Consider the following 22,796-nt stretch of genomic DNA (forward strand, 5'->3'; position numbering starts at 1 on the left):
GTGTATAGATGATGGATGGGTGTTAGTCTGTGAGCACAAGGAGTTTATGAATGGCTTGAACTCTTGGTCAGTATCTTGTACATGTCAGCAAAGTTCAAGGAAAATATAACTATAATGAATTAGAGCAGCAACGATGAATTGATTCATTGATTAGCTGTTAAATTCATTGCTGACTGTTAAATCCATCAATTGTTCTGAGAATTTTTTTAAGAGAACTTGATATCCTCTGATTGTAGCTTCTTATTTTTTTCTGGTTTCTTTACTCTTGTATGGCATCAAACTGGAGCTCTTTAGATTGTGGATAAAGCAAGACATTTGACTTTGGAAAACATTGATCAACGTTTTTCACGTTTGTCTGACATTGTAATGATGAAAATATTCAACACAGACAGTGAAAGTAATCATTGTTTAATAATACGTTTGGAAGTATTTAGTTGACTTTGTATGCTTTAGTGTACAAAGGTTTAGGCAGTGACATTAAAGTTAAGATGCTTGAAAAAAATATTTACATCTAAAACCAAAGTGCAGCTAGAACCATCATTTCAGTCAATATTTGGTGTGACCGTCGCTTGCCTTGAAAACGGCACCTGTTTTTGTCATCATATTTTTACACGAGTTTTCAAGGTGCTTGTCAGGGAGGTTGTTCCAAGGATCTTGGAGAACTTACCACCGTTGTTCTGTGGATTCAGGCTGTCCCACTTGATTCTGTCTCTTCGTGCAATCCCAGACCTCCTCCATCATGGTGAGATCAGAGCCCTGTGGGGGCCAGACCGTCTGTTGCAGAACTTCCTGTTCTTCAAGGATTCTGCAGAATGCCTTGGCATTGCTTGATGGATAAGACTAGTAACCAGCACTTTTTATCCTTTGAAAGCAAAGAGTAATGAAGAGGCTGATGGAAATCATGTAAGAAGTGGGAAAAAAAAAATACAAAAGGGATGAAGGGAGAGATCGTTGTACAGATTGAAGGAAAGATTTTGTTGTACAAGCAGGAATGTTACGATAACAGAAATGTGGTATCTGCACCAATACCACTGTTTGAAAATACAGTTTTTTTATTTAAATAAGCTGCTGCACACTATTTTTGAAATTATTGTCATTGCCTCTGTTGATTATTTTCTTGAAATGTCAGAGAAAGGTGTGAAGTGTTGATCAGTGTTTGCCAAAGCCAAACATGACGTCCTGGAATGTTTGTTTTTGTTGTCAACCCAAAGATATCAAGTTTTCTTGAAGATGTGAAGACTCCAGAAAAAAGCATTTTTAGCATGTGGAGGTAGACATTCTCTGCTTTCTGTTACTCAAACAGATTAATTGATTTACTCAATAGCTGGCAATTAATTTACTAGCTGGAAACTAATCAATCATCTCTACACAGTGTTATGTTTTGACAGACTGAATGCCAGCGACCACTGCTGTGAACAACACCCAGCTCACTCTATTAGATCTCTACTACACTAGCCTAAACAACACATTGTGAACATTGTGTATCAAGTATCAACAGAGCAGATGCCAGCTGTTGCAACTTACAAACAATGACGGTAACACCTCAGAAAGTTACCATGCGGTTCCATTATATGTGCGAATATAATGCTGACAACCGAGTCTTGAAATCTGTTTACAGATCAGGATGTCTCTTGTTGCGGTGCAGAAAAAAAAGTTTTAGGTGTTTTCCCTTTTGTTTGAAATAACCTGTGACACCATTTGCATTCTAGTTGTCTAACTTCACGCTGATAGCACAGCTTAAACACAACATAGCTCCATACATGAGTAACAGCAGACCTGTTGCTGCACTTGTACTGGCTGCTGTCACTCCACATGTTGTTGATTATGATCCAGTATCTCCAGGACCTACAGCAGCTGCAGTGCTTTCACGACTTTCTGTAAACTAGTAGGTCACATCTTCTAGATTTTTGGCATTAAATTAGTACCAACAGTTATTGTGACATCCCTAATGGAAAGTGCAGAAGTAAGAAAAAGGCTGAAGGGACTCTTAGGGAAGGATAAAGATAGTTTGAAGGAAAAGACTGGATGCCTGCTGTGCGCATGAAGAAGTTGTATTGTTGTGACTTTAACCATCTGTTTGAAGCATCTGCCTCCATCTGTTCAGCATTAAACAGCTTTTGGCATTTATACTGATGTCTGATTCTTAGACTAAATGACAACATTATCAACAACAGCCAAGTTGTGTGCAGTGCACATTTGGGCATTGCTCCCACTTCACTGCTACTTAATCTTAGTTTCAGTTTTTGTGAGTAAAAAAAAGAACCGGAAGGCTTGTGGATGTAACTATTAGAGAATGAAAAGACACAAGGGTTGACAACAAAACATGACGAAAGACCAAAAGGCTAAATCAGACAAAAATTGAAAAAGATGAGAAAAAGACATCGATATAAGAAAAGACAAGTGACGGAAAAGGAGGCAGGAGGATGAAAAAGCAAGAAGTGTGTTGCAGACTGTGAGAGATGACTGCTGTCAGACAGGTGGCAGGTTCACAGTAAGTCAGGCGAGAGAGTCAAAAACAACACAAAAAGGTGTTTTCTTCTCTCCTTTTTAAAACTGCGAGTACAGGAGCAGCTGCAGCCTCACTCACTCCTCAATAAATGCTCTAAACAACCTTTTGAGGAAAACTGGAAAAACAAGAAACGTGTGTGTGTGTGTGTTGCTGGTCTGGATCGCCTCCTCTGAGTGCGGCGACACAGCTAGATTTCTTCATTTAGAGTTGTCCCGTGTCCATAGTTCTCTAATGAAAAGGCTTTTGTTGCCTCAAACCTCCTGAGTGGCTTTGTACTGAGATACTGCCTGGTCTTTTTCAATGTGAGTGCAGGCAGCACCAGCTACAGTACTGTTTGAGTGTGTGTGTGGTACAACGGGGGGTAGATCAGTTTATGCTTTCTATCGCTCTCCTTCTTTTTTTTAATGAAATATTCATAATCCTATTCTTTGTGTTTCTTTCTGTTTTGGGCAGTGTTGCCTCTACAATCGCATTCTTGATCTCAGCGTGAGAGTTTGAATAAATTCAATTCACATAATGAACAAATTAAACATCTAATGCGTTTATTGTTTAGATTTTGACTAAACTTTGCCTGCAAACCTCTGTCCCTAGCTGTCTCTTTAAGAGTAATGTTCCTTGCAGGGCTAACGTCATTGTCCACTGGTCTTGTTAATTTTTTCCTCCCTCCTAGCTCTCAGCAGTGACCTTGGGAAGTAGACATACAGTCTACGCGTACACACACACACAGATGTGAGCATGCATACTGATAATATATACACAGGCGCAGGTATACACACCGACAGATTAATGGTTTATCATCCACATTTTTTCCCTCTACCTTTCTTTCTCTTTAGCACTCCATCTTTTTCGTGTCTCCCTCCCTCTGTGTTCGTCTGTCACTCGCTCTCTTTTATCTCTGTGTTTCTGCTCTGATGTTTGGCTCTGCGTTCCAGCCATAAACGACTGGACTGCTGCTTTTTTTTCTATGGTGTGCGTTTGTGTGTGTGCAGATGAGACGGGAAAGGATGGAAAGAAAATCGCAGCTGCTTGCGATGTTTTTGTTGTTTGTGCTAAATTTTAATATGTGAACTCCTGGAGCATGACACACAATCACCCTCACACCTCTCCGCGAGTAACTTACATAAAGTAATTGATAGCGAATAGCGTGCGACACTGTATGTTTGATGTTCAAAATGTGACTGCAGGCACCAAAGTTGTTTTGCTGCTTCTCAGGCTGTGTGGCTGTATTTTGTATTCAGTACCTGTCTGAAGCCATTTTCAGAGCTGGTAAGGATTATGGAAGATTACAGCACTCCATTTTCTCAGGGCAAGCACAGCCCAACAGTCAATACATGATGTGCTTGGACAGTGAGGTAATTTGGTCTTTCAACTAAAAGTCACTGAGTGTAATAATGCAGTTACGACATCAGAAGATTATTAAAAAACAAAAGAACAGAATTCAGCTTGTTAATGTTTTATTCATCTGCACTCACATTGTGTTAATGGGCTTGCTGTCGTAGCTAAGCGTTCACAACAATGCACCGCCAGCACAGCTTCCACGTTTAGGAATGTAGTCTGTTACTCTTTTACTTGATAAATTTGTAAACTTATTACAATAGGCAAGAGCAGTGAGCTTGCAAGAAATGTGCGTATTCTGCAAATGTTTTATTTTATTTTCTATGGAATCAGTGAGAAAGACTTTGAGACTATAGAAGTTAATTTTATATTTAGACTTGTAAATATTTTGATATTGTTTGGTAAACACTTGTTTACTAGATGTAAATACCTAAAGGTACCCCGTAATGAATAAAAGGATGAATGATCTTCATCGACATGCAAAATGCGAGCTACAGTACTGATTAGTAGTGTATTTAACCTGTAGATTTACACACACACACATGACTGCAACTCAGTTTGCAATTTCTTTATTCATCATTATATATATTTTGCTATATATATATTATACTATTTTTTATTTTAAGGTTTTATTTTATTTTTTTAATCATGTCGTGGTTTTGCGCAGCCTTGTGGAACAGCCACTTTGCATTTCACTGTGCAAGTGACAAACAGCTTTTGAATCTTGATCTTTTTATGCATTGCAATGCTTGGCAATCATAAGAATGCAGCAAAACTAAAGCTATGTTTATGCCTCTGAAAAATCCCATTTATGTTTTTGGTGGTTTCCATTTGATTAGCTTCATACTGTTTCATGATTCTGGGCTGAACATCATCGCAGCTCACATAGTTATTTGTCAGCTGACCTGACTTGAGCCTCCTTCACTTTAGTGTCCTGCTTTAAAACTGGGATGCACACTAACCTGGAGGTAAGACTGTTGCACTCCAAACCATCTCCAGCCCAGTGTTTACAAAACAAGCCTAAACTTTGAAGACATCAATCTGGCATTAACTTGGACTTGAAAGAATTTATCACGTAACAAAAGACGTTGAAGCGACGATTACATTATTTCTAATTAAAGTGTGCATTCACATGCTTCCCTTTGTAGCTGAGCCAAGCGAGAGATTATGAAAGAAAAGTGTGTCCGATTGTGTTGGAGGCACCAGTCAGCAGCCAGAAGCTTTGTTGTGACGCAGGGACAATAATAGACTAATACACTGAGTACTCTCCAGTCTGACTGGGCATACTGATTTAAAAAGTGAGACGCAGACAGCTGGGAAAGAGAGGAAGATGAACGCAGAGGCACAGAGATCAGGGGGAGGTCAGAAAGAGCTTTGGGAACGATGGCATGGCATGAACTCGGCAAGAGAGGGTTAAGGATAAGTTGATGAAAGAAAGGGAAACGGAATTAACAAGTGGGTGAACCAGAGACGGAAAGGAGAGCAGGAAAGAGAGAGGATTGATCTAATAGACTTCCCACCAGGGACCTAAGCATTATGAGGGGAAGAAGCAGAGGAGGAGATGGAGAGGCTGACGGAGACGAGAGAAAAATAGATAATATTAGTTAAGCAGCAAGTGGAGAGTGTGTTTACACACACGCACACAGAGACAAGAATGGACTGAAACATCTTGAAAGGAAGTCGTCACGTTTCCTGCGTCTGTTTGTTAGACTTCACTTAATATAGACAAGGTGTGTTTTTGTGTTTTAAATGCGTGAGTGAACCACTGACTGTTAAATTTATCTGTTTATTTGAGGCACAAGTAGTGTTTCCCAATACTCCTCCTGTGATCGTGAGAGACTGTTCTCTCTGCAAACAACGTAGGGGTTATTCAGCTGTTAAATTATGCACATGTAAACACACACACACACAACAATAGACACTCATGAGCACAAACACAATTATAATCACGCAGCAAGATGAGCACACACACAAATACACACACCTACCGCGGCTAAGAAACATTATAGCAGCCAGCTATTACTTGTAAGCTTGATGGCATTTGAATCCATGTGTGCACACAAACACATTTTTCTCTCAGTATCTAGGTCATTGACTCAGTGCGACTATTTAAAGTTGTGTTTATATGTGTGGAGTGAGTATTTCAAGCTTTTAGTCATCATCGTCTTGTGAGGATATGAAACGGTGTCAGGGCACAGATGCAGTGAAATGAAGTGAACAAACACTACAAACAGCCGTGCGGTTCGGCCTACCCATGCACGATGAGCTGACTTATTTAGTTCATTTAACATGAATTAAGCGCCAATGGGCAGTTGCTTGATGCACGTGTTTGGACCAATTTGTAAGAGCACATGGAGTCATTTAGCGGGGTACTTAAAGGCATTTTTTTTTTTTTAGGAAGACACCTGCCACTTGCTGTCACGTTCTTCTAGGATTGGCCTCAAAGTAGCTGTTGGGAGATCAGGTGCCTTCCTGAAAGACACCCCTGGGAGCCGCTAAGAACCTTCCCCTTCAGTCTTCTTCCAATTTATTGTTCAATCTCCATTACTTCCTTCCTCCCATCTTCTCTAACCTGCCCCGTCTCTCCTCTTCCCACCTTGTCACAATCCATCCCTCATCTTCGCTTGTTCTCGTCTCTTTAACATCTCTTCCTTTTCCTTATCTGATGTGTCCTATCCTGCTGTCACTCGTCTCTCCCCTATCCCTGTTTTCTGTGCTTACTCTCTCTTGCGCCTTCCAAAAAAGCTGCTACCACGTTATCTTCATTTTCACCTAATTACCCTTATCCGTCCTTACTTCCCTTGAAGCCATCTCCCCCTCAATTTTTTCTCTCCCACTCATTCTGTCTTCTTCGTCTCCTCTGCACTTGCTGTGTGTCTTTCACAGCTTGTCTTCGTAAACTTTCTTTCCCTCTGCTTCTCACCACTTCGCTCCATCTGTCTCTTCCCCTCATTCCTTCTCTCCTGTGTATCCTCGCTCTCCTCCCTCTGGTCTGCCTCTCTTCCCCTTCTCTCTCCCTTTATCTCTGCCTTGTTGTCAAGTGGTGACTCACTAGAGGCGAGCAGCCAAGGATTTGGCCAACACACATGCACACAAATACACACAGGCACACACACACACACACACACGCATCCTGATCAGCCAAGAGTACAGCATGCAGGCCACATGCTGCACGTACTGCGCACACAAAGACACTGTTGAGGGCCAAGGGTATGAGAGACGGGTTAGACACACAGTCGCACAAGCGCAATGCTCTATCAGCCAAGTGAAAAGCAGCAAACAGTCTGAGTCACACCGGTGGAGCAGAAACATCAAGTGAAACCGCCAACACACACACACACATACAGTGTCTATTTTGATACCCAGTAATGATTAACAGCTTCCATGTGCGTTTTTCCCTCCAATTCGGATTTTCGAGTGTCTTGTTTTGTGTTCTTCTCAGTCCCATCCGAATCAACAGAATTAGAATACATATATATTATATAACCATTGTTTTGGGGGTTTTTGGTCAAGGCTATAATTGCACATTTTTAACAGTCTTATGTAACTATATAGCAAGTACAAAATGTTAGACAATTCCAGATATACAATCTATTACCTGAGATTTAAATGTTTGTTTGTTTTTTTTGACTAGGTAAAATTACCTAAAGAGAAAAACACTCTTTAGTTGAGCTGGGCACAAATTGAACATATGCAACCTGTTAAAGAAGAGTTGTAAGCAGAATTCGCTTTAGTTTTAAGGGGTTGTGTGTCAGAAAGTTTCCAAACCACTGCTCCAGAACATGAAAGATAAAAATATTAAGCATTCATTTACAATCTGGGTATCCAAGAAGAGGTCAGGTGCAGAAGCCATCTCTTTCACACCAGTGGGGTGTATGGATGCTCCATAATACCTTTACCGGAGGATGCGGTACTATTTTAAAGGTTCAAGTATACATGTCTTAGATGAAGCGAGCGGGCGACCATTAGTATCACCACGTGTGATGTTTTGTATCCTCCTGTGGTCCTTGTTAGGCAGAAGATGTAGTTTCCACTCACTGTATCTGAGCTGGAGTGAAATAGTAGACAGAGGGAATATATCAAACTGAGAAACATTTGTGAGGACTACACTCTTTTTGGATGTTTGTAATATGATAGTGCTGATTTACAATTTGCTGGGGGAACTGATTAGAACTTCTATGCATAATAATTGTAATGCCTTCTTGTTTGTGCTCTACTCAACACAGAAGATATTTGTTCACTTTCAGCTAAACACTGAGGATTTTATACGAAAATTCACGTGTGCTTTTCACCTGCACCGCTTTAAGAACTGAGCCCCTGCTGTCTGATTGAACACAGTAATCAACCTCACCTGGGTGAAAGTAAGACTAGAGTGACATTGTGTAATCTTTTCCTCATCATGCTCTGCTGCAGGTGAAGAAGACGTACAGTCACGGTACGTACAGAGCCGGGGCAATGAGACAGATCAGCCTGGTGGGAGCCGTGGACGAGGAGGTCGGGGATTATTTCCCAGAATTCCTCGGCATGCTCGAGGAGTCACCTTTCCTGAAGGTGAGTCTGGACGGGATGAATGGCAGTAATCCTAAACGGCAGCAAAATAGATGAATGGATAGATAACAGGAAAGCGACACGGGGATTCAAATAGGAGCTTAAGATTTGCAGCGTGTTAAACTTGCGCTGCATGCAAGACAATCTACAAAATATTTGTGTCAGCAATCATTGGTGTAACCAAATAATCTTTCACATTCACACACTCTAATTTTCATTGTTTGTAGTGAAATGCTTACAGTGTAGAGCAACGCTGAGGTGGGCAACAGAAGATAATACAATAAGGATTGGATTTTATTCTGCTTTATTTTTAACCAGTATTGATCCCTCAAAATCTTGCATGGTCTGCATCGATGCTCATCCTCTGGTTCAACTTGGGACATCCTTATTAAACACTTATTGCTTCTTACTCCCAAAGCATTCATTTTCATGTGATGCTATTTGTTTGAATAACTCTAAAGGAAACTCAGCTGGGCTTGTGCTCTGATTGTGACAGTAACACTGTTGGCAGACTCGTCAAGATGTCGTCTGACTATGTTCAACACCTTTTACACTGTCATATAACACAAGCTTAGCTGCACCTCAAAAACAGTCTAATTGTTCGCATGTTTAGTCATGGATGCATTCGCTAAAAACCAACACGAATATTTTGATGCGTTTACACCGCTGATCATTTGGAAATAGCATAAACAGAGCAGATGCTAGACACAAACAGCGACAGCACACCTAATATTCTCAGTGGTGGCTGGCAAACAAGAGGCGTTAAGTGGCGTGTCAAGTGATTTGATGCAGCTCCCAGTTTCAATTCAGGAAAGTGGTTCTCTTTGAAAATGTCTGCACAGGAACCGACCACCAAAAATACCGTGTTTACTGCCGTCCCGAAAATGCAGGAGTGACAAGCTCGTCTTCTGTTTGCTATTCTGTGTTGACACTTCAAATCTCCTGCATGCAGTGTGGAGGAGCGGCGTCGTATGCTGAATATCAAAAGACGCACATCCTCTGGCACTTCCTATCTATCAGCAGCTTTGGCTCTGATTTGACACCCTCTGAAGCGTCTTGGGTGCCAGTGACAAGTTTTGCCAGGGGAGCAGCTTCTTGTGCCTGAGATTTTCTTTTTGGGAATAAATAAGATACTTGATGAATTGGTTAACAGCTGATAAAGTCAGGAATGTGCTAACATGCCGCTTTGATTTTATTCCCTCACGTCTTCTTTCTGTCACTTTCCCCTTCCTCCCTCTTTCTCCCGTCGTCGCCTGTCTGACCTCAGCGGACTCTTCCGTGGGGAACGTTCTCCAGTCTGAGGCTGATGAGTCCCACAGAGAGCGACGACGGTCCTATAATGTGGGTCAGACCAGGAGAACAGATGATACCTGTAGCTGATATACCAAAGTCTCCTTTTAAAAGAAAACGGTGAGTCCAGACTGTGTGTGCCGCAGTTTACACAAATACACTCTCAAATGAAGCCAGCGAATATTTCCAGAGATGGATAGAATTAGCAGGGATTTTGGTCTTTATGAATGTTGTTTGTGCTGACTACAAGTCTCGGTGGTGTGTTTGTATACCTTATTGAGCCAGCTTTTCTCTGTACTCCCTACGCTGCCCGTGAGGACTGATTATGAAAAACAGTAGCACACTTGCCAATTTGAAGCAGCAGCCGCGCTAGCAGCGTGAGGCTTTGTTGTAGCCGAACAGCGCCGGATGAGGCAATTACCCCCTCTCTGTTTGTCCGTGTCACAGTGTCATTGTTGCTCACACGTAGGCTCACTCTCAAACACACATGGCCTCTGTAAGTCGGACCATAAGAGAGAATGCGTGCATGTTTGTGTGTGTGTGTGTGTGTGATGCGAGCGCTATGTGGCCCGCCGCTCAGATGAGATCATCGTTACATCAGACGCTACTTCACATGGCAGCCAGCCAAACATGGGACAATGCACACCGCACACATTCCTTATTCGCTTCATTAATTTCTCTCTTATGTCTCTGGTGATTAGTAGCCACATCAATTGTTATGTGTTTTTTTTTGTAATAGCTAGAATAATCGTCTTTATTCAATAGCACGCTTTTTTTTTTTGTTTGTTTTTTATAATCTGCTTCTGAAATGTGAGGATTTGGGGTTTTTATGTTTTCTATTATTGCAGATTTAAAATCTCTAGGTTTCAGGCTGTCTGGAAGAAATAGTGTTTTTTTTTTTTTTTTGCATTTTAGAAACCAAATAATATAGTGATGCCCAGGTTATTGTGTTAATTAGCAGCTGTAATTGTTCTTTTTTCACCTAATTGAACTGATTTTATGGTTGCAAAAATAAGTAATTAAGGAAATATACCTACCTTTAAATCCATAGTTACACCTAAATTCATACAGTATGTTCCACATTTGTACATGTTTTAGTGTTGTTGGTGTTGAGACTGTTTGATGGAAATGTGTGTGACGTTGTGAGTGTTTGTGTGTGTGACTGTCAGAAACACTTGTGTAACAGCTGGGACTGAGCGAATCTATTTTCATAGAGATGGACAGATAGAGAAAAGGATCCTCAAACTGTTGCCTCTTCTTCTTTCTTGTGAATCTGGTCTCATGCCATCGGATGATTGTAATTTATCATTAGAAATTATTATAAAGCGACACCCACAAACCAATGTGTGCTCCATCTTTACTCTTCTTCTCTTTCACGACTCCACTTTCCTTCACTCTACCCACTCCTGCCTTTTATTCCTCAGTCCTTGTCCTCTTGCTGCCTCTTAATATCTGCCTTTTCTCCTCCTCCTCTCTCTCTGCTTCTCTTACAATCTGTCTTCTGCTTCATCCTCTTGACCTCTCATGCTTTAGGTTGATTTATCGTAGAGTTACCGTGCTGTTGTTTTCGGGAACTCCGAAGAAAGCACATATATTAAAAATGCCATAGCTGTGCAAGTGTTGTTGTTTATGTCTGTCAGTGTGTATAAAGAGAAAGACATAAAAACAGCAAGAAAGATGGTGAAGTGTAGAGATAGAGAGAAGGACGTGATCTTGTTTGCAGTGAGTCCTTGGCTGCAGTTTGACCGTGTGCTGTTTTGAACGAAGGAAGGCTGCTTGTGCATGGGCAACATCCCTTCACAGCGTTGCTGCTTTTTCTTTGTGGTTTCAGTGAAAAGGTCAAGCCGCTGTGCATTTCTAACAGCGCTGAGACTCTTAGTCTGAGAATTGAGCTTGATTATAGTGGTCAGATGATGAAAATAAAACCAAAATATTTCGGCTTTCGGTGAAAGAGCGCCATGCTTCCTGGGATTTACAGTAATTGCATAGTAACAGCAGCAGCAGCAGCAGCAGCAGGAGCCGTGGCCAGCACCAGTCACAAGCAGGACAGAGAGCGATGAGGAACGAAATATCCCCGTACAGAAACAAATTGTGTGATGACTGATTGAGAGCGTGGTGGTGATGGCTGAAGTGTTCTGGGAGCTAAGAGGAGAAAGCTGGAACAATTCTAATTCAAAGAAAAATAATTAGACTAATTGATTAGTACATTGATTCGAAAAGTTATTTTAACGACTGATAATCATCATAATTTTCTACTACGTAGTGGAACAGTTAGCTTCTTAAATGTGAAAAATTACAGGTGTTCAAACCAAACCGGAGAGACAGCTGGAACATGTTAGTTTGCAAATTGTAGAGCACCAAGCAGCAAATAAGGATGCATGAGCTGCTACAAAATGTAAGCGATTACATTATTGATTTTATAACAGGGTATTCTCATTCTCTAATATGCTCGGTAGTATTGCACAGTGTACTAGAGAAGCATCGCAGTAGCAGCCGTTAAAAACGATAGTATTCTGCATTTTATCACTGCTGATACTTAAAGAACGTTTTAATACAAGTCATATTTCTGCTCCCCAGTTTTCTTTGGGGGATTATCCATTTTAATGACAGCGCTCGTCTCCCTGCGTGCAAATGTTCCATCACAACACTTCCACCCATCACTATTTTAAGGGAACACTGAAGCCGCGTCTTTCGCTCAGCTCTGTTCAAGATGGTTGTAAATGGTTTAAAGAAGAACCAAAAAGCCAGAGCGATTTTTTTGTTTTTTCCTACAGCAGAATGATGTTGCGGTGCAGAATGGGCTGGCCAAGTGAGACTACTGTCATTGTGACAACACAAGAGGCGCAGCTGCAAATACAAGTATCCTTGCCAACTGTCCACAAATTGTCCACAAAGTAGATGTGCAAAGCAAAAAATGGCAACACTGCACTTACAGCCAACAGTCAGGGTGAGCCCACGGACACCACGAAGCCCTGACAAACTGTAAAAAAACGTTTTACTCATGCAGCATCCAACAGCGGCCTTGTTCAAATGATTCTGATTCAAAGCGTGACAGTTAGCTAATGTCATACACAACATATATGAATCTGGCCTGTGGCCTCAAATATCAAAAGAGTAAATTATTTCATGAAAAATGAACCTTTGGTTTAATTTGGATGTATTTTTGTAGCTTACTTGCCAATATGCTCAACATCTCTGTCTGCCAATGCAGCGTTCATACTGGTACCAATAAGCTGTGTTACCAGAAGCTGCTGAAATCAGACGTTCACCAGTGTGCAGATCAGCCATACCAGTTATAATGATCAACTGAATGTTCCCTCAGAAAGAGTGAAAGTGGGTTATTTCGCCTTATCTGCAGGGATTTAAGCTTTTATAAGCTGCAGTGTGACATGAAGGTGGAGAGACGTGAACATGTAAAGAGCTGATTCCCCCAGTTCTGCTTGGATATGAAAGTGTATGAAGACGCTGTGGTACAATAATTTCCTCCGGTTGTTTTCTGGCTTCCACTGCCTTGTCGTGACATAAAAGTTGTTGTTGAACAAGTAAAGTAAATATTTAACGTTCCATGTTCTGTAATACACTTTCCTGATGTTTCTAGTCTTTGCTGGGGCATCCTTTTATTATCCTCATCGATATATTAAGGCAGATATTGTATTAAAGTACAAATCTGGCACTGTGACAACACACACACTTTTTAATCAAGTAGTGGTGGGATCAAACAGTGGAGTTGCGTAACTACAGTAATTCACAGATGCACAAAATGCATAGAGTAAAACTGTCACCAACAATGACTCGTACCTGCTTTATATTCATGAACACATTGTGGGTGAATTTGAGCTTTAATTGAACTCCGACTGCCACACTTGGTGGAAAAACAGAGAGGCGTAGCTTTAAAATGCACAGTACATTAGTGTCTTGGAGAAGGTGGTTCCCTCTGTCTCCTCTTTACACTCCCTTTACTGCCTTATCCCTCGACGGCCCACCTCTCTTCTCCTTTATCCCCTGTTTCCCTCCATCATCTCAGCACTCATGCTGCCACTCATCTGTTCCTCATCTCTTCCCCTCCTTTTCACACTTCACATCCGGCCACACATACATCCATCCTGACAGTTTGGTGCATAGACTGGAATAAACGGTGCCAGAACAACAGGACCTCACATATAGAGGATATTTAAAGAACTATAGCGGCTGTTAGATTTTCAAATATCATTCTGGCTGCTGCACGTTCAGCACTCCTCCCTTTACACTCTCTTTTCACTGTTTCACTTACCAGCTTTCCTGGTTTTACATTTATTACTGTCAGCCTGCAGTCAGCTCAGACACACTGAGCTCTGTGCGCCTGTGTGTGTGTTTTCATCTCCCCCTTCGCTCTCTCTACTATTTTCCTCTGCTTCTTTCTTCCTCTTCCACCAGCTCATGCCTCTCTCCTCTTATCTCTGAATGAATGAACGCACAATTCAGTGTTCAGCACGGGTAGTCTTGCCTCTGTGCTGTCTGCGTATGTGCGCGTCTGTGTTGCGCTCTCGAAGGAATCTCTCGCAGACTCTGTGCGTGTGTGTTTATACTCTTGTTTGAATCTGACTGCAGCTCCAGTGTGAGTCACTGATCCAGTAGTGAGCTGACTGCAGTACTTCTATTGTTTGGCAGCACGGCTCATTTTTATGCTTTTACTCCTCAGCTTTTCAGTCCGTATGCATGAAGCCAAGTCTGCACATTCTGCATTCGTACGTGTTCCGGCGTCGCTGTTTGTTTACTTCGTTTTTACCTTCCACCATTTAAAATGCAACCTACTGTTTTGACTCAAAGCACACAAGAGGATGCTACTGATTTCCATTTTTTTCATTTTTGACCATGCAGAGATGGCCCGTGCATTTTTTGCCACCAGCAAACACGGGGGATAATTTGCATCAGAAGTAAGAGCTATTGCTCTGAAGCTAGAAAAACCCCTCATATATCATTTTTATATGCAGGATGATGAATGTGGTTTCACAGCGTGCAGTAAAACATCTCGTTCAGTGGATGCTTTAACACTCACTGAATACACCACAGGAATATTTATGAATGTCCACTCCCTGTTCATTACGGCCTATCAATTAATTTTTGAGTTTTAGTTTATGTGAACTGTTGTGTTTTTTTCCCACAATTCATGGTAACGGCCCAAAACACAATGATATTCAGCCTGTAGTGATACAAAACAGAGATGTGTCTTTTTCAATGGCTTCAAATTCATCAAATACAAATTAACTAACAATCAAACTAGGAGATGAATGAATCTTTCAGGAGTGTTGTGATGCTCATCAGGGCTTAGATAGTTAATTGATTATTTAATTATATCGTGCAGCCAAAAATTAGCCAAAAGCCATTTTTGATAATTGATGAATTAAAAAAAGTTTAAAGACAACATGTATAATTGCTGTTTTTTTTTTTGTTTTTTTTTAGCCTTGTATGATATTAAGGTGAATATATTTGGGTTTTTGCAGCGTTTTCAGATCAAAACAAGACGACTGAATGTGTAAATGTTGGCCTTGAGAAAATGTGATGTACATTTTTTGCTTTTTTCTGACATTTCCAGGGACTATACTGCATTTTAACATAAATCAGATAAATCAGTATTATTGTTAATTTAATTTTGCGTCGTCACTGGAAAAAGCTTGAACATCCTCTAAATACGGATGTTTCAGAACATCCACACTGGTGCATGTTTTCCTCCTCTGCACCAGAACCCTTCAAACATCCTCGCTGCTCCTGATGTCATACCGTAGGATTTGGATTTCATCAATAGCAACACAGATAACAACAAAAACCAGCAGATGAACCCGGTTTTGTGCTTTTATATAGCAAACAAAGAGACAGAGAGAGCGAGCATCCCCCTCACCTTTAGTCATTTTCTGCTTTATTTAGACAGCAGGGAAGCAGACAGAGGAGCAGAATCAACTGTGTGGGCACTTGTATGTTTTTTTCCCCCTGTTTTTCTACTTTGCTGTGTCTCTGAAGGAGTGATCATTCCTGTGCTCTTTTAGCTCCACCAATGAGGTGAAGAACCTGCTGCAGTCGCTGCCCAGGACCAGCGAGCCCAGAGAGATGCTGTTCGAGGATCGGACTCGGGCCCACGCCGACCACATCGGACAGGGATTCGAGCGTCAGACCACAGCGGCCGTGGGGGTGCTGAAGGCTGTGTGCGCTCTGGAAAGGTAGGCAGCGGAGCAACACACCGTCCTCACACACACACACACACACTCAGGCACAAGCACACATTTTAAATGTCACACAGTTTGGTACGTCGCCGTTTGTCTAGAAGCGACACACGCTCAGTATTTACACAGCTTACTCACTGACAGATATCATATAATCCTTCTCTCTTTCCTCCTCCCCTCCGTCCCCTGTTTGCAGCTCGGAGCCTCCTCGCGTTACCAAAGATGTTATATGTTTCCACGCTGGTGATTTCCCTTATGTAGTTCAGAGGCTGCAGTTGGACCTTTATGAACCCCCACTGTCTCAGGTCTCACATGACACACACACACACACACACACACACACACACACACACACACACAGACACAGATAACATGACAGTAATCACTGCTTCCTCATTAAGATCAGTGAAGTCACCTTTATAATATCTCAAATTAGATCCAGAATCTCACCCACAGTGTTAGAGCAGTTCAACTGAACCAGTCAATCTGGTGTTGGATGCTGCCACCTGGTGGAGCAAAATTGACATCAGGAAGTTAGAGCAAAAAAGAATGAGTAGAAGTTTAATGATTTATTCTTAAAGTAAATTGCACATAAAATAAATCATTTTCTGTTTAGTTTGACCAAGATAATCCTCCCAGTATCAGTACGGCTTTCTAGGGAATCCTGCTTACATAGATTATTAAGACACAGGAAGCTGATTTAAACATAACAAATAGTCAATACATCTGCTCATTGGGTGTACTGGTGTGCAGCTCTCTGTTTCTATTTGATAGCCTGTACCGTAGACTGGTAGCTAAAGTATATCTGGCTGCGGGGTTTTGTTGTGGGTTTAATTTTTTCAAAAGAAGCACATATTTTTGACCATTTTCTACTCTTTTTTCATTGTTTCGTGTTCATTTTAGAGTTTTACTTTTGATGAAAATGAAATGCAGCATTGAACAACCCCGAAGTAACCCTCTGAACTCCAAGTAGCGATTTATTGCCCCCGTCACATTTTTTATTTGCTGTTGGCTCATTTTTCGCTGCGATATAAAGTCCCGCAGCCCGATGGAAACACATAAATCACAGGTGTACATAGGAAGAACTGAAAAATGCCTTTTGTATGAAGACAAAGTTAAATGAAGTCTGTTACTTGAACAAAAACAGAAAAGAAAAAACTAAAGGTTGCTGTCTTCAATTATTTATTTCACAAGAAATAGGAAATTTCTAGAAGAAGCATATACAGGTTCTTCCAGGTGTTACCAGTACAGAGGAAAAATGGTGTCGCTGCACACCATAGATAATTTACTACTTACATTTTCCATTTGTTGACACACTCATCTCCTATCTGCTCTGTCCAATCACAGCCTGTAGTTCAGTACAGTTTAGCTTAAAATACATTTTTGTACAGCTTGTTTTTACCAATTCTTTAAGTGAGGCATGTAGAATGAATCGATTTTTGATTAAATGTTAAGCTCAGGTTTAACAAGGTTGTAGAGTTTCTCTTATTAGGCAAGGATTCAGTGTGTTTTGTTTTGTCATAGTAATATTATGACAGATTTTAATATAGATGTCACTGTCCAGAGATGTGTTGGATTGCACTTCTTCCTTGCAGCTGTCTAAATCCTCTCGTCTTGTGTCCTCACAGTGTGTGCAGTGGGTGGACGATGCCAAACTAAACCAGCTGCGGCGGGAAGGCATCCGCTACGCTCGCATCCGCCTGTGCCACGATGACATCTACTTCATCCCCCGCAACGTGGTCCACCAGTTCAAGACCGTGTCGGCTGTCTGCAGCCTGGCGTGGCACATCCGCCTACAGCAGTACCACCAAGGAGAGGGAGCTGAGGAGGAGGTGAAGGAAGAAGAGGAGGAGCTGAAGGAGGAAGAGGCAGAAGCAGTGGTTCTGGAGAAAAAGGAGGAAGAAAGAGAAAAGAAGAGCGAGAAAGAAGCGAAGGAGAGGATAAAGGAGGAGGACGAGGAGGTGGATGTGGCAGAAAACAGGACGTTGCCGACTGCCAAAAAGGAGAAACGTGATGATAAATCTCCACCTCTGTCGTCTCAGGCTGCTCTCTCAGCGGACTCCAGCGTCAGCAGCGCAGGAGTCAAAGAGGAGGTGACGAAGAGGGCGAAGCAAGACGGAAGAGTCAAACGGCAGGATTCACCTCCTGCAAAAGTGAAGGCAGAACGTCCAGCTGCTCCTCCCTGCAAGAACGACTCCCCTCTCTCCGTGTCCCCTCCCTCGTCTCGTCATCAGGACACAAAGCCCAAAGCGTCGTCAAAGTCTCATCACCACCACCATCATCATCACTCAGACAGCAGAACAATGTCTTCCAGTACAAGTTCCTCGTCTTCTCACTCGGCTCCCAAACCATCCCTCTCTCCACCTTTTTCTAAGTCTTCCGCCTCTTCGTTTTCTCCAGGATCTTCTGTTACATCTTTGCACACTTCTTTTGCAGCTCCCCATCCATCTTCTACCTCTTCTCCTTCCGCTGTCCTGTCCACGTCCTCCTCCACGTCCTCTTCATCCCCGATTTGGCCCAAGCCTACAGCGGACGCCAATCTCTGCACACGCCCTCCTTCCAGCGTTTCGTCATCTTCCTCTCAGTCGGATCAACCCAAGGACAAAGACCGCCTAAAGCCGGACGTCCTTTCAGACACACGGACGCAGGCATCACCTGCTGTGGATGTACAGACTCACACCTACCAGGCCGACACACGGACGCACACAGCGGCCGACACACGGACACAAACACTCCCAGAGAAATGGACTCACAGTTTGGACTCGGACTCCAGGTCATCTGTGGATTTGCAAATGCATCCGCCGCAGGATAGGCAAGGAATTTACATGCAGCAATACACACCCCAGCACCTCCCTCCTCCTCCTCCTCCTCCTCACCTCCCTCAGATGCTTCCTCCCTCCTTCTCCCCTCTCCTGCCACACTCCCACCTCCCTCACAGACCTCCAGTCCTCCCCCCAAACCCTCTCTCCACACAAACTCTGCATCCGGTCCACATGGGCCAGCTCCACCTGCATCCCCCCCACCAGCCCAACATCAGCACGCAGTCGCAGTCCTACTTCCAGCCTCCGCTAATCGCCTCCCCGCCTCCGCCCAACAGTCCCCTCACCAGCGCCCAGCCTCTCCCACCACACCTTCCTCACCTGCACCAGTTTGCCAGAAGCTTCTTCCCCCCTCAGCACCCCGGCTTCAGCTCTCACCCCTTCCTCCCTCCTCAGCCGTACCTCCCGCAACCACCCGGCTCTTACCCTCTGCAGCCACCGTACCAAACCTCAGCGCCGGTGCAGGTCCAGCTCCCTCTGCCACAGGCTTTCCCTCACCCCCCTCCCCCTCCGACCTCCTCGCCGCCTCCCCCTCCGCCGCCTCTTCCCCCTCCTCCTCCCCCTCAGCCTTCCCCCTCTGTGCTCTCCCCTCCCCCAAAGCATGAAGAGGAGCAGATTTTATAGTAGTTTTTGTACATAACGATGCTGTTTTTAAATGACTGTATATGTACAAGGTTTTATTTTGGTTGTGTTGTTGTAAAAGTGTAAAAAGGAAAAGACAGAGGAAGACAGTGGAGCGCTTCGATTATGGACACAGTTTATCAAGCAGAGCTGGACTTTCCCAGACCGTCAGACTGAACTGGCTGAGGTGCGTTGGCGGTGCACAAGTTCAATATTATTGAGAGTTTATTTCATTTCCAGGTTGTTTTGGACTTCGGTTGGTGAAGGGTGCGCCAGTTTAAACTCTAAAGAAGAGATTATTCAGGATCATGGTTCGAATAAGCTCCCTAGTCTGCCAAACTGCTGTCTGGTTTTGTTTTTTTGAAGTGAGCATAACATTTTGAATATCCGATTCTCGTTGAGCCATGACATGTAGGAAGAATATAGGAAAATCTCTGCAGACTTGTGTCAGATATTTATCTATAAAAAGGTCGTGAGGTTGGCCTTTTTGTGAAACTTGCAGCTAAATGCTTCCATTTTTGTGGCTTTTTTCTAGTATGTTCTTTGTGCCCAAGACTGTTTCTGGAATAATGATGGGTCACGCAGTGATATTACTCAGAACAGTGATGCACTGGTGTAATATTACTACATTTCCTCTACTGTATTGTATCGATACTTCTTAATCAATACAGCAAATCACAGTACTTTTCCCTAATATTGTATTTTGAGCAATAATGCTCTGCAATAATCTGCTGAATATCAAACTGCATTTCCTCATTAATGATACGGTGGCAGCAAGTATCTGTGTTTTTATTCAAATTGGTACAAAACATTAATGAGGCGTGTAATTAACAGGTATCTAAGTGATTTTTTTTAATCAGTTCCAGTGTTATATTGCCGAACAAGAATGTTATTGCAGTTTTCCAGTGCCACTAAACAAAAGAAGCCCCCTGTGTATTTAAATCAGTTTATTAAGCTACAGCACACAGTAGCGCTGCGTTTAATCAGGCCGTTAGAAGAGTCACAGCTTCGAGTATTGCGGTTGTCTTGTACCTGCTGCCCTCAGCACCAGTGGCAGAGCTCTTATGTTTGCTTGTGTCTATTGGATGTATATCAGGGTTTCCTAATATGGAAACCAAATACTTGCTGGTCAGCCAAGGAAGAATTCGACCCAGGCAAGGCTGTTACACCAACGGGCCTCCAGAGTCTCAGGAAATCACATTCAGGACACATCCAGGAATATATTGGTCTCCTTAAAAAAAAAAATCCTTAATCATGATAATCCGAGGATTTTACCAAACACTACAGAGTGTTAGATAGTTGTTGCAGTGAAATGTTAACCCGTCTGCACCATCATATTAATTATGCAGCTACATTAAGAGCTCGCCAACTTAACTCTTGTCTCATCTGAATAGGAATATCAGAATTCAGAAAGCAATATCATACAGATACTTTAGGTCAAGACTTCCCAAATGTGACTCCTCACAGCACCTTTAATATAAATGCATATATATTATCCACTGCTGTGTAAGGACAGTTAATTACTGAAGAAACTTTGGGGGCATGAAACCCTGATTATGTCAGATTATCAACAGAGCAGTTTCAGGTTCTTCCAGGACTGTAACTTTTAGGCCTCAGTCGCTCTATTCTTATTAATATTATTGTTGTTATTATTATTTTATTCTTTATTGACACGTGCTCTTAGACACTTTGAAAACAGATGGTACACTGTTGAGAGCTCATTCCCAAAGCACTATTTATCTATTTCCCTGAAGTCCAGTCTCTCTACAGTGTGGAGCATCCTGTCTATTAAATGTTTTATTTATCAACCAGGGACTGAAGTGACCTCCTGTGTTTCAAAGTACAATAAATTATTGAAAGTCTGTTTTAGCGGCAACTATGAAGAGAATACGGTTCTCCAAATATCTGATTTTAGAGTCAAACTCTTCTGTCTCAGTGCATGTCCCACAGCTGTGGAACTTTTTGTCATTAGTGTCTTGATTTTACTATCAATATTGGAGTACAGCCCACTTGCTAATGTAGCCCACGACATTTCCCCAGTGCCTGTCCTTAACTGTGAACTAAATGGTCCAGAGACATACAGTGAAGGAGTTCTGCCCTCTCACAGGAGTCTTAGTTCTCACTGGAAAATGAGAGCAAAGCCTTAAATTGGTCTCTAAAGCCGCTGAAAACGCTCCAAATATCTGCGGTCTGAGTTCGGATGGCTCAGTGGAATGATATCCTGAAAGCAGGGTTTGTACTTTTTCACGATTAGTCTCACCACAAGCCTGAAAAATCTTGGAGAACGGAAGATAACGCCTTAGCTTTTTTTGGTCAGTTTGCCTCAAAAGACTCCATTTTCGGAGACAGAACTCTTCGCTGCGTGGCTCTGGGGAGAGCGAGGTGGTAATTAAACACTTGGTACCAGTTGTAAGGCGCTCTGCAGCTCTTTTTATGCTTTCGGGTTCTAGATGTTACAGAAACATGACAGGAACTTATATATTTTTTTGTACAAATGTGACAAAAATTATGGCTGAAAACAGAAGTCTTCAGGGGCTAGCGTTGTTTTCACAGAGTTTATTTATCTCATTTTGTTCTGTTATTTTTAACTGTCAACACTGTAGTGTACATAAGAAGTTTTGTAAAGAGGAAAAAAAACTTGTAGTGTGGTTTCTACTTTAAATATGAGCCTAGCTAATAAAAGGTTCAATGGATGAAAAATGTTGTGGTCAGAACTGGTTCTTATTGGGGGTTAAAAATGCACATATTCAAAAAAATGTAAACTGATATTAATTTAGATGTGTTGTCATGACAACATTTAAGCATATTGGAAACGGGTTTCGATGCCAACATGAGAAACAATTTTCAAAAAAGTGTGGAATAAAGTCCAGCACCTGACGTAAACGGACCCAACAAATCGGTTCAAGTGGATCCATAAAGATCGATTCAAGTTAACTCAATCAGGCTAATTCGATCCAGGTCCAACTATGTGAGTTAATTGCAGCCCGAGAGTTCAAACATGGATCAAATTGATCCACTTTGGAAAACAGCAGTGGTGCAGAGAGAGTGGCGCTTACTATTGGAAACAGACAAAGAATTTAAACATCTAATAACCAGAAAAGGCCATACAGCTGCAGGAACGTTGACACAGGCTGCAAGAAATTACTGGTCGATTGAACATATATATATGCATCATCTGTTTAACAAGAAATGTCCATGACTCTACTTATTCTGCACTTCATAAATGAAAAGAAACACCACGATTGACAAAGACCAACATGAGTTTAGGTCCTTATTTCTAGACTTAACAAACCATCTGCCAGTTAACCACTTCTAGTTTTACTTTTCTGATATTGTTGTCGACTTATTGCTCAATACATTTTTAAACATGGTTTCCTGTTGTGAAATGAATTTAAGTACTACATTTGTGTTCAGTATAGTCTCACTTTTTGCATATTTTGTACTGTTAACTGTTTGTGTGGCTCTTGTCATGCTATTATA

The 22,796-nt window shown here is 42.1% G+C and overlaps 1 protein-coding gene across 1 annotated transcript in view; it reads left to right on the plus strand.

The window, feature by feature from the left end:
* Window positions 1-19,319, plus strand: part of LOC103358120 (round spermatid basic protein 1-like) — a 36,878-nt gene extending 17,559 nt beyond the window's left edge. The window contains exons 5-9 of the mRNA XM_008282955.1: window positions 8,258-8,395; window positions 9,660-9,802; window positions 15,703-15,873; window positions 16,073-16,181; window positions 17,505-19,319. Of these exons, the coding sequence (XP_008281177.1) occupies window positions 8,258-8,395; window positions 9,660-9,802; window positions 15,703-15,873; window positions 16,073-16,181; window positions 17,505-19,319 (2,376 nt within the window). The remainder of the gene's footprint in view (window positions 1-8,257; window positions 8,396-9,659; window positions 9,803-15,702; window positions 15,874-16,072; window positions 16,182-17,504) is intronic.
* The last annotated feature ends 3,477 nt before the right edge of the window (window positions 19,320-22,796 follow it).

The sequence above is a fragment of the Stegastes partitus genome, unplaced genomic scaffold (genome assembly GCF_000690725.1).
Source record: "Stegastes partitus isolate 25-593 unplaced genomic scaffold, Stegastes_partitus-1.0.2 Scaffold290, whole genome shotgun sequence".
In the NCBI taxonomy this organism is placed as follows: Eukaryota; Metazoa; Chordata; class Actinopteri; family Pomacentridae; genus Stegastes; species Stegastes partitus.